Source organism: Peromyscus eremicus, chromosome 3, assembly GCF_949786415.1.
Source record: "Peromyscus eremicus chromosome 3, PerEre_H2_v1, whole genome shotgun sequence".
Lineage (NCBI taxonomy): Eukaryota > Metazoa > Chordata > Mammalia > Rodentia > Cricetidae > Peromyscus > Peromyscus eremicus.
Window position 1 is genome coordinate 6,822,309 of NC_081418.1, and position 17,040 is coordinate 6,839,348.

Consider the following 17,040-nt stretch of genomic DNA (forward strand, 5'->3'; position numbering starts at 1 on the left):
GGCATGAAAAAAATGAAATAATACTTTAAACAAATAAGTTGTTTTCATGAGTAAGGACATAGTATTCTCCACTGTTATTATAACACTTACAACAGGGTAATGGGGCCCAGACTTTGGAAAAATATTACAGGATGCAAAAAAATTTATTAAGAGACTAAACTGTACAAAGACAAAAAATTTACAACCTGATTTTGGTTCAAAAAAACAATAAAACCTGGGAGGTGCAATGATTAATGTGTCAAAAGAGACAAGACAGCCATGTTGATGGACCCATTGAGTTACTTTGTTGATGGACACATGGAGGTACTGTCCTTGGCTGTTTCTGAACAAACAAAGTTGGCTTACTTTAGTTTAGAACCCACTGAACATTTTTATGGGTAAAAATTCTTTATTTCTTCTATTATTATGATGATTTTGGGTTTGCTAAAAATAATTATGTTCAAAATCTTTGTTTTTTTCTCATTTTAATGACTCATAACACAAATATTACAATAACTTCATTTACAGAAAATAATACATGTTTATATATACACACATATATTCATACATACATAAATGGATATCCCACAGATTTAAGCACACAAGAATGTTCTTACATTCTTTCTTCCACCAACACAATACACCCTCACAAATGGGGCTTGTGAGTTCAACAAGAAGGAATTATATTTTCCTGTGTGGTTTTCTTAGTCTAAAAACTTGATAAAGAAAAAATGAGTAACTCTGAGTATACTAACCAATACTTCATAATCAAATCAGAATTAAAAAAAACTCCATAAAGTCTCCTGAGAGCTACCCTCTCAAATGTTAGCTTTAGTCACATGTCCAAGTTTATTAGTCAGTTGTTAGCAGCATAAGCACATAGAAGACTCTTGCACATTCTATCAAGACATTGACTAAACCATTAAAATTAGGGAAGAATATTCCAATCTATTAATATGATTTATTACACTATCAAGAAACTAAATTTGCTTTTGAGAAACATAATTATGTTATGGGTTATATTACACTGTAAAATTTTTGAGAAAATACAATGATAAATTTCTTTCTTCCCCCACTAAGTTGTAACTATTTCATCATCTATTATTCATTAGTTCTTATTTGCAAATTATTGCTGAAACCAAAATAGTATGAAGATCTAAAATATCATTTATGAAATTCTGAGTCTAATAAAGAAAATATAAATGAAAGGAAATAAACCAGAAGAGAACATTCTAGAGTGAATCAGCATCATCAATGGTAATAATAGTATATATACTCTTACAGTCTTTTCAGATCCTTTTAGTTCTATGACTTCCATTTTCTGTCTTATCATTTTCATTTTGCTACTGTGTTCAAAAACTTAAAATCACTCTCTCACTTCAGTAAGCATCATAAGATACAAAGCCTAATTTAATTCAAGCCTAAGGAAACAATTTTTACTCATTGAAAGTTAAGCAATGCATTCTGTTTTTTGTTTTTTGGGAAAAACATAAATGGCAATTAAAAACTTACTTCAACTTCTTGTCCCAGATCTGGATCTCTTGAAAGAATTGCATATATAAAAGCAGAAGGGGGGATATTTTCGTCAACAGACACTGAAACACCTACACAGTCACACAAGTAATCAACAATAATTAAATGGCACATGCGTCTGTTCTGCCTTGCTTCACGTGACTGATGTAAGTCATCAGGCTGTGTAAAAAGTCTATATTGAGTAATTCCTTAAGGATACTTTCTCTAGAAAACACTACAAATGTTTACTCATATGAACATCAATATTGATCTTTTTCTTCGACCTTATTTATGTCTTGGGAGTGGGGGCGTATGCGTGTTTACTGGTACAATTGCCCACGCAGACACATGTGAAAGCAGGAGATTGAGATTTATGTGTTATTCAGTCATAGTTTTTCCTTATTTTTTGAGACAAGTATTCTCGCTTACTGGAGCTCTCACTTTCAGCTGTACTCTCTGGCCTGTGAGCTGCTGGCATTTAATGTCATCTTACCAGTAATGGGTTTATTGATGGCCATTGTTACACCCAAATTTTATATGCTAGAGAAATAAGCTCAGGTCTTCATGCTTGCAAGACCCAGCACTTAAGCACTGAGCCACCTTCCCCACCATATTTTACATAGAAGGACACAAAGCCTCACTGAGCTTTCTAGTCTGGTCTCCACTGCATGAGTTGAGGCAATCCTCCTGCCTTGACTTCATGAGTACCTGGAATCTAACATGAGAACACCCAGCCCAGATAACTGCTTTTCAATTTTAATATTTAAAAGAGTCAACATAATTCAGGTTTTTGTTTTTAAATTTAAATATTTGGTTGATGTGAGGAATGAGATATAACTGCTCAGTGTCTGAAACATTAATGTTTACAAGAATACTTCCACTTGCACTCACATATGCTAGAATATTGAAGTTTTTTTCCCAGTAAAGCATAAAAATAGTTGCAAACAGAGAAGTAAAGAAAAATGTGTTTTAATTTATGCTGCATTTTTTTATGTGCGCAACAGAGATAAAGTACATTTTCAACCTTAGTGTGGTTCTGATAATTAAGTATAATATGTACATGTCTCACACATCTCAACAAATACTGCTGTATTCACTGCTCTTTATCTTGTTTCTATGTAATCAAGTGTGATTGGGTCTCATCCCGAAATAAAACAAGAAAGATGCACACATGAGTATGTAAACCATTGGTAGTTTCTTCATATGATGAAAAATTGATCCATATTTGTAGCTAGAGTTTTACTGCCTGGCCCACAGTCAGGACAAATCTCTCACCCTCCAGTCCCACAGCTGCTCAGACCCAACAAAGTAAACACAAAGACTTATATTGCTTACAAACTGTATGGCCATGGCAGGCTTCTTGCTAACTGTTCTTATATCTTAAATTAATCCATTTCTATAAATCTATACCTTGCAACGTGGCTCTGGCTTACCAGTGTCTTTACATGCTGCTTGTCATGGTGGTGGCTGGCAGTGTCTCTCTGACTCAGCCTTCCACTTCCCAGAATTCTCCTCTCTGTTAGTCCCGCCTATCCTTCCTGCCTGTCTACTGGCCAATCAGTGTTTTATTTACTAACCAATCAGAGCAACATATTTGACATACAGAACATCCCATGGCACATATTTAAAAGCGTGATACATACATGCATGCATGCATATACAGTCACACTATATGCATAAACATGAACAGAAGGAACAAAAAGGAAACACATGGGGAGAAAAGAATGCAGAAACAAGCAAGAAGATATAATTGCTGACATCCAATTGATCAGTCAGAATTAAATGAATTAGTCTATGTTGAGAATTTGCTTACTGTGCACATCAGTTTAACACCAAGTCTAGTGGATTTTTGAAAGATTTATTTTTTGTTTTCATTTCATGTTTATATGGAAGTACCTGAATACAGGTGTATGTGCTACATGTATGCCTGGACCTGAGAATGCCAGAAAGAGGGTCAGATGCTCTGAAACAGAAGTTGAAGGTGGTTTTGAGCCACCATATGGGTTCTAGAAACCAAATGCAACAGCAGCAGGTGCTCTTAACCACTGAGTAATCTCTCTGGTTCTGTGGCTGTTGTTTATAATCTATTTTGGTAGTCCCACAGAATCCTCACGGTTTTTTGATATTTCTAGGGATATTAATAGAACAACTTTTGGATAAACTAGGACCAGTTCATTTTGAACCTTTGCTCTATGCTGGATGTATGTGAACAGATGTTCTGATTTAGTGATTCACTCTGGGGAACTGTCACCTCTACAAAACTAGAAGCAGTAAGTGAATTGATTATACAGTATGTCAAATCTGCAGCATGAAAATTGTATTAATGTCTTTTTGGGTAAAATCACAGAATTTTACCCTTGATTTAATTCAAAGTGAGTTCTTCATGCTTTGCCTCAGTTGCAAGGATACCAGTGATCTGATGGGACAAAGTCTTCCAGATCTTAAGCATGCCTTAGCAGTTCAGCCAAGTCTATGGTGGAAATCAGGTCATAATGACCTTGAGATTCATGTGCATCTTTTAAGAATTTACTATAATGTGGAAACACTAAAATGAAATTACCAAGAACATCAAATCGTTTTATAGTCATCCAAAAGATAATATCTTCATGAACACTAAACTAGAAAGCCAGTCTACATCAGGATCCATCTAAGATTCGCTCTGTGTTTTTACTATATTTTTAAAAAAATTGAGATTATACTCTAATAACATCATTTTCCTTCTTCTTTTTCCTCCTTCCAACTACTACCATATATCTCTACCCCCTTGCTCTCTATCAATTTTATGGCCTCCTTTTTAATGATTGCGTGTACACGTGCGTGCGTGCGTGCGTGCGTGCGTGCGTGTGTGTGTGTGTGTGTGTGTGTGTGTGTGTTCCTAAATACATAAATACAATCTTCACAGTCTGTGTAATGTTACTTGTACATATATGTTTTCAGTGATGACCACATAGTATGGGGTAACCAATTTGTGTGCTTTCTCCTGGGGAAAGACTATCTCTCCTGCCCTCAGTATTCCTTAGGTGTCATTCACTCTTTTTTTTTTTTTTTTTTTTTTTTTGGTTTCTCGAGACAGGGTTTCTCTGTGTAGCTTTGCACCTTTCCTGGGACTCACTTGGTAGCCCAGGCTGGCCTCAAACTCACAGAGATCCACCTGCTTCTGCCTCCCGAGTGCTGGGATTAAAGGCGTGCACCACCACCGCCCGGCAAGTTATTCAATCTTTGTCTAAGTTTGAGTGTGCCTCTTGCCTAGGCTGACAGGCCAAGCTACTCCAGAGATCCACCTATCTCTGACTCACCAGCAATAACATTAAAAACACAAACACCAGCTGGTTTTTTGTTTGTTCATTTTGTATTTTTTTTCCCATGGGTTCTGGGGGCTTTAGCACAGGTCCTCGCTCTTGCAAAACTCACTGTTTGCACTATAACCCCAGACATATAAATCATATCTTATTGTTTACATATTTATGCATTTGACAACTTGTGAGGGACGTATTAACCCATTATGTTACAGATTCATTTAGAATACTATTTCCATTACTATTCTCCTCTGTGTACCATAAAAACTAATAACCACAATTGGAATTCAGTTTACACAGATACTGTTTTACTTTTATTTTTTTACTTTTTAGCCTAACTCTACATTTTTTTCAGCTTTTTATTTCTTTTTAAAAATATTCCCTTTCCTCTTTTCAAACCCTCTCATATGCCTATCCTTGCTTACTTTCAAGTTCATAGCCTCTTTTTTTTCCAATGATTACTGTTAGTAAAGTTTTTCAAGCTTAGTAGCACACAGTGAGAGAGTGACACATTAGTACACAGAGGGAGAATGACTCAGCAGCCCACAGTGAGAAGGAGAATGATTCAGCAGCCCATACTGGGAAGGAGAATGACTCAGCAGCACACAGTGGGAAGGAGAAGAATGACTCAGCAGCACACACTGGGAAGGAGAATGACTCAGCAGCATACACTGGGAAGGAGAATGACTCAGCAGCACACACTGGGAAGGAGAATGACTCAGCAGCACACACTGGGAAGGAGAATGACTCAGCAGCACACACTGGGAAAGAGAATGACTCAGCAGCACACAATGGAAAGGAGAATGACTCAACAGCACACACTGGGAAGGAGAATGACTCAACAGCACACAGTGGGAAGGAGAAGAATGACTCAGCAGCACACAGAGGGAAGGAGAATGACTCAGCAGCACACACTGGGAAGGAGAATGACTCAGCAGCACACAGTGGGAAGGAGAATGACTCAGCAGCACACAGTGGGAAGGAGAATGACTCAGCAGCACACACTGGGAAGGAGAATGACTCAGCAGCACACAGTGGGAAGGAGAATGACTCAGCAGCACACAATGGAAAGGAGAAGAATGACTCATCAGCACACAGTGGGAAGAAGAATGACTCAGCAGCACACAGTGGGAAGAAGAATGACTCAGCAGCACACAGTGGGAAGAAGAATGACTCAGCAGCACACAGTGGGAAGGAGAAGAATGACTCAGCAGCACACAGTGGGAGAGTGATGCCTTAGCGCACAGAGGGAGAATGACTTGGTAACACACAGAGGGAGGATGACTTGGTAACACACAGAGGGAGGATGACTTGGTAACACACAGAGGGAGGATGACTTGGTAACACACAGAGGGAGGATGACTTGGACACACAGAGGGAAAATGACTTGGTAACACACAGAGGGAGGATTACTTGGTAACACACAGAGGGAGGATGACTTGGTAACACACAGAGGGAAGATGACTTGGTGACACACAGAGGGAGGATGACTTGGACACACAGAGGGAGGATGACTTGGTAACACACAGAGGGAGGATGACTTGGTAACACACAGAGGGAAGATGACTTGGTGACACACAGAGGGAGGATGACTTGGACACACAGAGGGAGGATGACTTGGTAACACAGAGGGAGAATGACTTGGTAACACACAGAGGGAGAACGACTCAGCAGCACACAGAGGGAGAATGACACAAATTCAAGTCCAGCCTGAGTTATGAAGTGAGCCTTTGTTTCCAAATACCTGAGAACTACAACTCTAGCTCAATGATGGGGCATGCCACTACACACATCAGGTCACTTTCAATCCTTAGTACCCTTCACGCTAAGTCAAATCAACAAGTAAACTCAGCTATGTTGCTGTAATACTTTTTATAGAACAGTGTTTCCTGAATCTTTGAAATGAAATTGACGCATCAAATACCTGCACCCGTTGAAAAATTTGGATCACAGGAGATAGGATCATCAACATTCTCCACAAAAACTGTGAACATATAGGAGTTGGTGTTATTGCCATCATCCCTGGCCTCAATTTCTAATGAGTAGATTCTGGAGTTACTTGGGTTGTCAAGATTCAAAGACTGAAGAACAGTGATTATACCTGTGACTAAGGAAGGAAATAAAATAAATAAAAACTATTAAACTCAAACATTTATTCCTATTAGTTTATACTGGTGATTTTTAAACTTGCATAAAGATACAATTTTCATTTTTAAGAAAGGTGATATTTACCAAGTGTATATCCATTGCATATATTTAAAGCTTTTCATATCAGGCTTTTTCTTTTAGGGCCACCAACAAACTCCCAAATCATGACACAAAGACTTCTTAGTAGTTACGAATTCTCGGCCTAGCTTAGGCTCATTTTTGGCTAGCTCTTTTAACTTAAATCAACCTGTTTCTCTTTATCTACCTTTTGCCTCTGGGCTTTTCACCTTTCTTTCCTTCTGTACATCTTATTTACACTGTTTCTTGTAGACACTATCTGACGGCTGCTGGTTTCCTGCCTGGGGTGTGTCCCTCTCTTTTTCTAGTGTTCTCTTCTCCATCTTCTCTTCTTGAGCCTAGATTTCTCCCCTTAGTTATTCTCTCTACTTGCCAGCCCTGCCTATCCCTTTCTCTGCCTATCTATTGGCTGTTCAACTTTTTATTAGACCAATCAGGTGTCTTAGGCAGGCAAGGTGAAGCAAATGCTGCACATCCTTACATAATTAAACAAATGCAGCATAAACAAAAGTAATACACCTTTAGACTGTTAAATTAATATTCCTCAGCATAAACAAGTGTAATATGTCTTTATGTAGTTAAAATAATATTCTACAATAGATTTTTTATTACTACATGTTTATTTTAAGTAATTGTATATTAAAATTATTTCATCATATTTCCTCTAAATATCTAAATTACCATATATTTGTTTACCAAACACAGTAAGTAGCATTCCTACTCTAAATTGCTAAATTTTAGAGGTCACATTTGACATTGATTATAATAATATATTGTAGTAGTGAGTGTGAAAACTCATCCCTATCATTTATTGCTTCTGATACTAAGCTTCAGCCATCTTGTTACACATAAAGATAGAAGGAGATCAAACTAAGGGAAGTTTGCTGAAATGAGGTAACTGTTCATCCCTGGTGCCACCACCTGCTTTTCCTCTAAGACTTTCTTCTTTTTGCTCTAGAATGATCCACTTTGACCTTATTCTGAATATCTTCAGCACTTTCACAAGCTTTAGGACTCTACTAACATCTCTTTACATTCTTCCACTGCAATCTGAATTTGAAGATTTGTGAACAAATTGAAAACTATGGATTAAATAAATCTTCTCAAATAATAGCTGATCAGTACTATGGTTTTATAATGTGACAACTTGATTGGTCTATACTCATGGGCTTCTCATTTTGGTGGCCCACAGGGAGATACTTGGTCAGCTTGGAGGCTGGAATGGTAGCAGTAGGCTTTTAGCTTATTTTGTGGTAGTTTAGCTTCTTATATAAATTTTGGCTGTTCTACTGCATTGCTGCTGAAATGAACTGGCTACAACTGAGTCTGTAACTACCTTATCTTCCCCTCAGCCTTTCTAATCTTTGCACATTGTTGCAACATACTGTATTCTATAAAGTTCATGCTCAAAAATCATGCAGTTGAGTTATAATAAAGCTGAAACACATGCACACACACGGGGGGGGGAGGGAGGAAGGAAGGGAGAGGGGGGGAGGGAGGGAGAGGGAGGGAGAGGGAGGGAGGGAGCGAGGGAGAGAGAGAGAGAGAGACAGAGAGAGAGAGAGAAAGAGAGAGGGTCCCATAATGTTTTAAGTAGGTTTATAGTGTTGTGTTGCCATATTCATAGCTATACTCAGCCTCCAGTTGGACATATCTGGGAGATCTTTCAGCTTCTCTGACTTCTAGAATAGGTGTGCGTACTAAATCTGAGACGGAAGGACCCAGCTTCTGTAGGACACTAACACCATCAAAGTCAGAGGCAAGAAGAACTCTCACAGTCCAAGTCATGCTGATGGGATCCTCATCCTTTTGTGTTCTAATCTATCTTAAATTTCCCCACTTTATGTCCACCTTCCTTCCCTGACTCAAGTTCTAGAATTAGATAATGACTGCAGCCTATCTGAAACTACAGGGTCAGCTTCCACACATGTTTTGGTGCTTCTGGTTTGTTGTTCAGTTACTATATTTGATGATACCAGGTCTAACAAAACAACACAAGAACAGTATTTGAGAGCAACTATGCTGTCCATGTAGACAAAAATCTATCCCTAATCAAATATTTAACATTAAATTACCTGGTTAAAGTCTCAATTTTTACAAATATGACCAAAGTGATAGCTATGTGTTCCACAGACACATTCATGCTAATTATCTCTGAAAGATAATGCTCATATTAGAGGCAAAGTTTTAGATAACTCTCTATTTCATGAAGCTGTCTTTTAACAAGTAGGAAAGTCTTAAGTATAATGTCACATGTTTCTGCTGTTTCCTACTTGGTGTTTAATTTTAGAAGAGTAATTTTACCAGCCCAAGCGCTAAAGAGAGTATAGAGGTAAGTGCATGTCTAGCTAAAGTAGTCTAAAAGTATTTATCTAAAACTTACAAGGATCTAAAGCAAACATTTCCTGATGGGTTTTAAAGGAATACATGATGCTGCTGTCTTGATCACGGTCTGTTGCTTTGACTCTTGCTACAAAATCTCCAATGGGTTTTTTTTCAGTCACATTAATTGAATCCATAGGAAATGGCCTAAGAATAAAATTGTAAAGAAAAATTTTGGGAACAACTCTTACAATGTAATTACTGAATTATAACTAAAGAAACTTCTGGATTTATGAAACCATTACCTTTTGTCAAGAATTTAAGAGCTCCGAGCCAGGCGGTGGTGGCGCAGCTTTAATACCAGCACTCGGGAGACAGAGGCAGGTGGATCTCTGTGAGTTTGAGGCCATCCTGGTTTCTTAAAGCTACACAGAGAAACTCTGTCTCGAAAAACCAAAAAAAAAAGTATCAAACAAACAAAAAACCCAAGAATTTAAGAGCTCCTAATGTATTCAAATTTTGAGAAAATTTGTTTGTGGAGCAAAGTTACACAGACAGATTTTTTAATATGATTTTCTTTTTATATAATTTCTGCTATTAGGCCAGATTGTCAAGAATGCCATGGAATATGAGAGATGGAAAATGAAAAACAGAATGGAATAATACATCTCCATTGTTCCAGATAGCCAATGCATGGAATAGTTGACAAAGGAATATAAGGTACTGAATGCATCCATTTATCTTATAATCTCTAGGATGAGGGGCTGGCCAAAGCTATAACTTAGAGCATGGTATTAAGTCAATTTCTGTAACATAAATCTCACACAATGGCTCTGATCATCTCCAGAATATTTCTGAAATGTAAGTCTCTTTATCTGGCATTTTTAAGGAATCATATCTAACAGATAACTTGTGTGCCATGTGAGGTCCAAGGACAAGAGTTGAGTGTATGATGCTGTGCCTCCAAGCAACATTCTGATTACATCTCACTTGGCTCCTCTTTCACATCCAATATAATAAACATAATGTCCCTATAGTAATTATATTCTGGAACACTTTAAGTCCCTTCCTTTTCTGTTTCCCTATTCCTTAGTATTCTGTGTCTCTTCAGATATGAAAAAAAATATTTAGAAACTACATAATAATTTGGTCATGGCTCGTATGTCCTTAGTAATAAATTCTGTTAAATGGGTAATAAATTTATGTTTATTAAATGGGGAAAACAGCAGAATATTATTCTTAAATAATGATGGTACTTTTACTAAATACAGGTAGAACTGAAGAATGATTATTTTCAAAAATAAGAGATTACTGAGCCTCTAAATTTGCTTCAGTTTCTCAGATGCTGTAGCCAGGTGAATTCAGGAACTCAATAAATTCCTCCCTATAGTTATCCATTTGTTGAGACACAACTTAGTAACAAAAGGAAAGTGACCATAACACTATTACTTTTTTCTCTTTACTAATCTAAGAAATATATGGTTACTTTCCTATTATAGTAGACTATTTAATTACTACATTTTGAACTTTGAAAGATATGTATTCACAATCTGCAAATATTTCCTGTTACATTGTACTTGGGAATATAAAAATAAAATACTTAAACATTTTAAACTTTTTAAGGTCAGTGTAATTATTAAAAATTAGCATAATAGCTTAGAAAATCTTGAGAATGAAAACAAAAACACAACCAAATCTTTCCATTGCATTGCAGGTTGGTCACTTTTACACTTGATTTGAGTATTTTCTCATACACATTGCTCTTTGTATCTATGCATGCATCAGCTGTGGGTATGTGCTAATATGTATTTGACAGAATATGGTATCATTTTCTCCATTATCACAGACTATTTATTGTCATTTGTAAAATATACAAAAGGTTTTCTTTAACCATTCCCCTCTGCTAACACTTTGAAATGAATGTGCTTACTCAAATTGAGGCGTCTCATCATTTATGTTTCGAATATTGATAATTATTGTCCCTTGACAGAACAAACCCACAGAATCTGTTGCTCTCACTGAAAGCTGGAAAGTCTGGAAGAGAGGTTTTGAAAAAATTATAATATATCATTCAATAACTGGTATACCTATATAGTTTATACATTTCCTGCTATGTATACAATACAAATGTGTATACAGGAAGAAAAATACTATGCTGAATTACTATTCAGAATGAGCATAATTACTTCCTTAACTACACTCACAATAAATTTCAAAAAGCTTCATTTTGTATCCCATAAAGTTTCACTCAGATGTCTTTGTAGCTTGGCTGCTGGCCTAAATATAGAGGCAATTGAAACAAATGCGTGAATGAATTCTATATTTAACCATAAACACAAAATATAGTGAACTGAAGCTCTTAACTGTTTGGGGATGATCCTGAGATACAGGACTTCAAGCTAATCTTCAGGATAAGAACAATGTGCAGTTTCTGAAAGGCTGAGGTTGTCATCAGACTTGAGTATGCTCCTAGTCAGCCTGTCCCTCCTCTCACCCCTTAGATATCATGCATTATGAACATCAAGTGTCACTTTCAGAACACAAACCAAGCACTACACACAGAGTAAAAGGCACTACACACAGAGTAAAAGGTCTTTAAGAAACTTTGAACAAACATTCATAAATGCCTACACCATACAAGCTTCCATGCTGAATAAAAGACAATGATTTGTGTGGGTGACTATATGTGTAATCTCATAAACCAGTTGATGAAGTGTATAGTGGGGATAAAGAAGAAAGAATTGTAGAAGTCTGCATATGTTGGGTTGAGTGTATAAGTAAAAACAAGAGAGCCAAGGGAGCACCAGAATGTTAGGTCTGAATTGGTTATATGCACATAGAAATATACCTAACTTCCACCTCTTTCCCATCTAACTTTAATCTCATACAGTACTCACAAAATCTGTCATTGCCTACTCTACTATTCTGCAACACTCAATGTTTCCAAACTGAAGTTTAAATAAGATTCATTTGCATTCCTCATCCCTTTATTTTTTTTTTCAGATTATAAAGTGGAAGTCATCTTCAACTACTAAATCTGTTTCCTAAATGTCATCAGCAACTTATTTTTTGTTCTGGAGCAGGTATTCTCAACCTGTGGGTCTTGATTCCTGCTGGTGCATATCATATATTTATAGTATGATTCATAACTGTAGAAAAACTACAGCTATGAAGTAGCAAGGAAACAATTTTATGGTTGGGGGTCCCCACAACACAAGGAACTGTATTAAACGGTCACAGCATTAGGAAGATTGAGAACCACTGTTCTAGAGTCTTGCATTTTCTTACTCAGACTTTTTTCAACTGCATCATGAGTTAACATATGTGGAGTCATCTCTAGAACAGGAGCAGTTTTGCAATGGTAGTACTAACGGTAATAACTTACAATTATCTGCCCTTCACACTCAGTTATTCCCATGGTCATTTACCTAAGATATCTGTGGTCATTTTGTCTTAAATGTCTTTAGAAATTTTTATGTAGTTAAGGTGCAATACCTACACTTTGGTAATTGGAATGATCTGGTCTAGACATTTGGTTAACTACACAAATCCTTGTAAATGAATCTTGCAAAATATTACCCTTTTTTAAAAATTCTCTTCCATTATTTCTAGAGAAATAAATAAAATTAAATTACATGATATCCAGCATCAAAGTCCAAGGCATCTTCACCTCTTAAGCTAACAACACCATTTACAGGATCTACTCCAAACGTGTGTGCTCCCCTTTTTGGTCCAGATAACTCTGTCTCGATGCTGTACTGGGAAATAAAATGTATATTACTCACTCCAAAATGAATCAAAAGGTACAGAAAAGTTATTAATGTACAATAATGGGACAAACATACAGAAAGTTCCTTATTTTTCCATAATCACTCTTACGGGCTAGCTGCTATAAAATCACTGAGATATTGTCATTTGCAGTAGAAGAAAATCAACTCAGTTGCTTATAATACTATACACTCCCTTTGCTAATCTTTAATGGAGTTATACAACCATATTTTCTTCTAAGAATTTGTAAATGCCTAATTCTGATTCTGCAAATGATTTTATATGTGAAAGGATATACATACAGATTAAATTTATTGCCACTTTTTAAATTCCAAAAAGAAATCAAGATTTACCCACACATTTTAAAATTTCAAATATTAATACAGCTGGATACGCAGGTTTTAAAACTTTACTGAAAGTTCTCCAGTAATTTGAGTAGAGGTTAAATTAGATAAATCTGTTCTCAAAAGTATCTGGCAATAAAGTGAAAGAAGTTAATAATTTACTAGGGAAAGCTCCAGTTACCATTATGAACTTGTTTTTAAACTGATATGAATCCTATACTCTAGCAATATAACTAATTCTCAAAACACAATATTTTGAAACTATCACCCACTGGTTCCTCTCGTGTTCCTACAAATGGCATACTGGCAACACTATTTTCAGCTGTACCATAGGTTATTTTTCTTTAATCTACTGAAAAGACATTATCTAATGGGGAAATATCTCAGATTTCTTAACAATTTCATATTGGCTTGTCTACAACAATATAATTTTGACTATTCTATAAGGAATTTTACTACTTTGACAACAATATCAATGAGTAGTAGGGAAAGAAAAAAATATCTTCTAATTGTGGGAAGCACGGGCAGGAGAGATTATATGACTGTCCCAACATCATCACATTGGTCTGGGATAAAGCCAGAGCAGCCCAGGTCAGCTGACAGCCCAGCAGCCATTTCTGCTCCATTAGCTCACAGTGAGAGTCACTGAATTAGTCGTAAGGGATGGCAGTATGTGTTCAAAAGGAACAGCTGTCAAGATAGCATGCTGACTCTCAGAGTTTAAATGCCAGCACACTTCCTGGATAGAACTTTAGAAGGTTTTCTTCCTTGCCAAGTCTATGAGAAACTGTCTAACCATGAATCATTTATTAGAAAACAAATCTCTATAGGTTAGATACTTATGAGTCAGGAAGGCAAAGCATCAAAATCACAGAGACACAGACACAGACACACACACACACACACACACACACACACACACACACACACACACAAAATATGTATAGGCTGGTTTACAGTAGTGTGTATATACATATATGCACATTTTATTGTATAATCACATTAAAATAATCTTCTAAAATGTTTTTCAACTTTAACACAAATATTGCACTGAATAATTAACTTTATTCATTTATTAAATTATGTTGTCTATTCTTCTGAACAGCCTGAGACACTTTGCCCTGTGTACCAGCTTCAGAAATATTCACATCTTCCACAATAATAAACACCTACTGTCAGCCTGTCACCATGTGCAATGTCCTCATCTGTAACAGTTGCTTTATAGATGGATTGAAAGAGTGGATAGTCCTCAGCAATTTCAAATGTAGCTGTGAAGCAAATATCAAGAATATTATATCAAAATATTTGTTATGTTAATGTGGATTTTGGATTATTGTGGGGCTGGGCTAACAATTTAAGACAGCTAGTCTTCCTTTTCTCCTTTTAGTCTTTTCCTCTTTGGCTTCTTATCATCTTTCTTGGCCCACAGTGTGCTTTTCCTTACTCCATAGCATTATTGGCAGCAACTATAACTTGGTAAGAAAGAATACAACAAGAGGATCCAGTAAGGTACCACAAAGTATTTCTACATCTGCTAGGGTCTGTTTCACATACCTTATAACATCTCTTGAAAACACAGGTTTTTTTAAAAATGCATAAACTTATATAAAATACTGCATGGATGGATGGCATGGGCTCAGGAAAAAAACAGGTTAAATGAATTGTTTTCTTTATTTCTGAAATGTGTGTCTGCATGTGTGTGTGTGTGTGTGTGTGTGTGTGTGTGTGTGTGTGTGTGTGTGCATTATGAGGGTGTGTGCATCTGTGTGTGTCTGTGTGTACGTGCATGTGTTGTGTGCATTATGAGGGTATATGTGCCTGTGAGTTGCTAAATTAGACCTTATTAAAACTTGAACTCAAGATCAGTGACAAGGCATTTTTAAATTTCCTATTTCTTATATAAGTACACTAAATTCAACTAATAATAAAATCAAGCTTTCCCAAAATTCTCAACTAAATTTAAATTTTTGTAACATTTAATCTAAGAGATTTTGGCATAGTGGAGGGTAATGCTGGTACTCAAGAACATGTCTCCCATATTTTCTCTAGAAACAATACAAGAAGAAAGAAGAGGAAGTAGAATAATTACCAATACACACAAACCCACTTTAGCATAATTTGAAGACATATCATCATCCAATTTCAAAGAAACTTAGGTGAATTAATAATATGAAGAATAAAATTTTATTAAACTTATAAATTAATGTCTTAAGCTTTCACTTCACTATGATGCCGTATGTCAAGTGAAAAATCACACAGAAAAACTGTCAGTAAGAGAAAAAATACAAACAACAGGTCTAATTATGCTGTGAAACTGTTACCAGAAAAATCAAATCTCTTGGAAGTACAAAACCAGGAAATTCTGTTCAAAGCCTCATGGGTGTACAGCAGTGCAGGGAGGTACAGAAATACTTACAAACACACCTGAAAACTTGTTTTTTCATTATAAAAAAATTACTCTAAGATAATAATAGAAATTTAAAGTAGATGAAATAAAGCATAACTAGACAGATGCAGGCATCTAGACCTCAGCTTGAATCAAATGATCAGAACACTGGACTTAATGTCCTTTTGAATTGTCCAAATGTTGGCCAACTGTCAGGTTTTTCTGAGTCTTTATTAGTTCAAGCTATTATCTACAAAGAGAATTATTAAAGGTTTAACTGTACTGGACCCTCAAAGCTCTGAAGCAATTCTTCATTAGTACACTCTTTTAACTTTCTATGTTCTTCAAACTTTGTTTTTCCCTCCAAAAGCCTTCACCCCTTCTCATCTATTTTGAAGTCCAGAGAGGAGCTATCAACCTATCACAAAGTAAACAACCCCACTTAGGCTAGGAAGAGCTGGACTTTCCCCAGGGGCTCTGCACCGCCACTCACAGCTGCATGTTCTGTCCTTGTATCGGGGAAACGGAAGCATTTCTCCACAGAGGGCAAAACTGCTCACTGTCTGGCACCCCCCTTGACCTTCCCTTGCTCTGACTGGGTTACCCCTCGTTTTCAGTCACTCTTTCACTTCTGCCTACTACTCTTTAGCGTGTAAACACACTCATGTCTGTAAAACACTGATTACCTCTGGCCCCAACTCTTTCCTACCCTCCGTTGTCAGGGTTTATATTATCTTTTCACCTCTCACTCAATCTTAAATCCATTCTACAGCAGAAACAGTTTCACAAAACTTATTTGTACATCCATGCTTGCCTGACGAATGGACCAAACTTGGTGTTCCTGTTTTTGATTTCCCATCAACATTTATACAAGTGACACTTCTTTCATCACTTGGCAGACAAAAAGAGCACCACTAGGAAGGAGTTGGCCTAAAACTTCCAGCATCTATGGAAAAAAATCTCCTGTTGGCAATCTCCTGAATAGCTATTAAGTTCTTTGAAAAGGCAAAATGCCGGTACAGATTTTCAGATCATGTCCGACAGTGTCTTAGCAATCCTAGGTGTCCAGTAACTATCTCCCTTGTTCTGTCTTCATTGAGCACACATTAATTATCTCCTCATAGGCAAGAAGGAATTCAAAGTAAGAAGAGGGTAGTCATCATATGCAAGAGTCATGGGAGTTTGAGATCCATATGGGGTCCAAGAA

At 36.6% G+C, this 17,040-nt stretch overlaps 1 protein-coding gene across 1 annotated transcript in view; it reads right to left on the minus strand.

Annotated features, from left to right (window-relative positions):
* Nucleotides 1–17,040, minus strand: part of LOC131905590 (protocadherin Fat 2-like) — a 33,101-nt gene that overhangs the window by 4,605 nt on the left and 11,456 nt on the right. Inside the window, exons 4-9 of the mRNA XM_059256449.1 lie at nucleotides 14,621–14,715; nucleotides 12,971–13,093; nucleotides 11,266–11,369; nucleotides 9,397–9,542; nucleotides 6,712–6,894; nucleotides 1,492–1,583 (exon numbers count right to left, since the gene is read on the minus strand). Of these exons, the coding sequence (XP_059112432.1) occupies nucleotides 1,492–1,583; nucleotides 6,712–6,894; nucleotides 9,397–9,542; nucleotides 11,266–11,369; nucleotides 12,971–13,093; nucleotides 14,621–14,715 (743 nt within the window). The remainder of the gene's footprint in view (nucleotides 1–1,491; nucleotides 1,584–6,711; nucleotides 6,895–9,396; nucleotides 9,543–11,265; nucleotides 11,370–12,970; nucleotides 13,094–14,620; nucleotides 14,716–17,040) is intronic.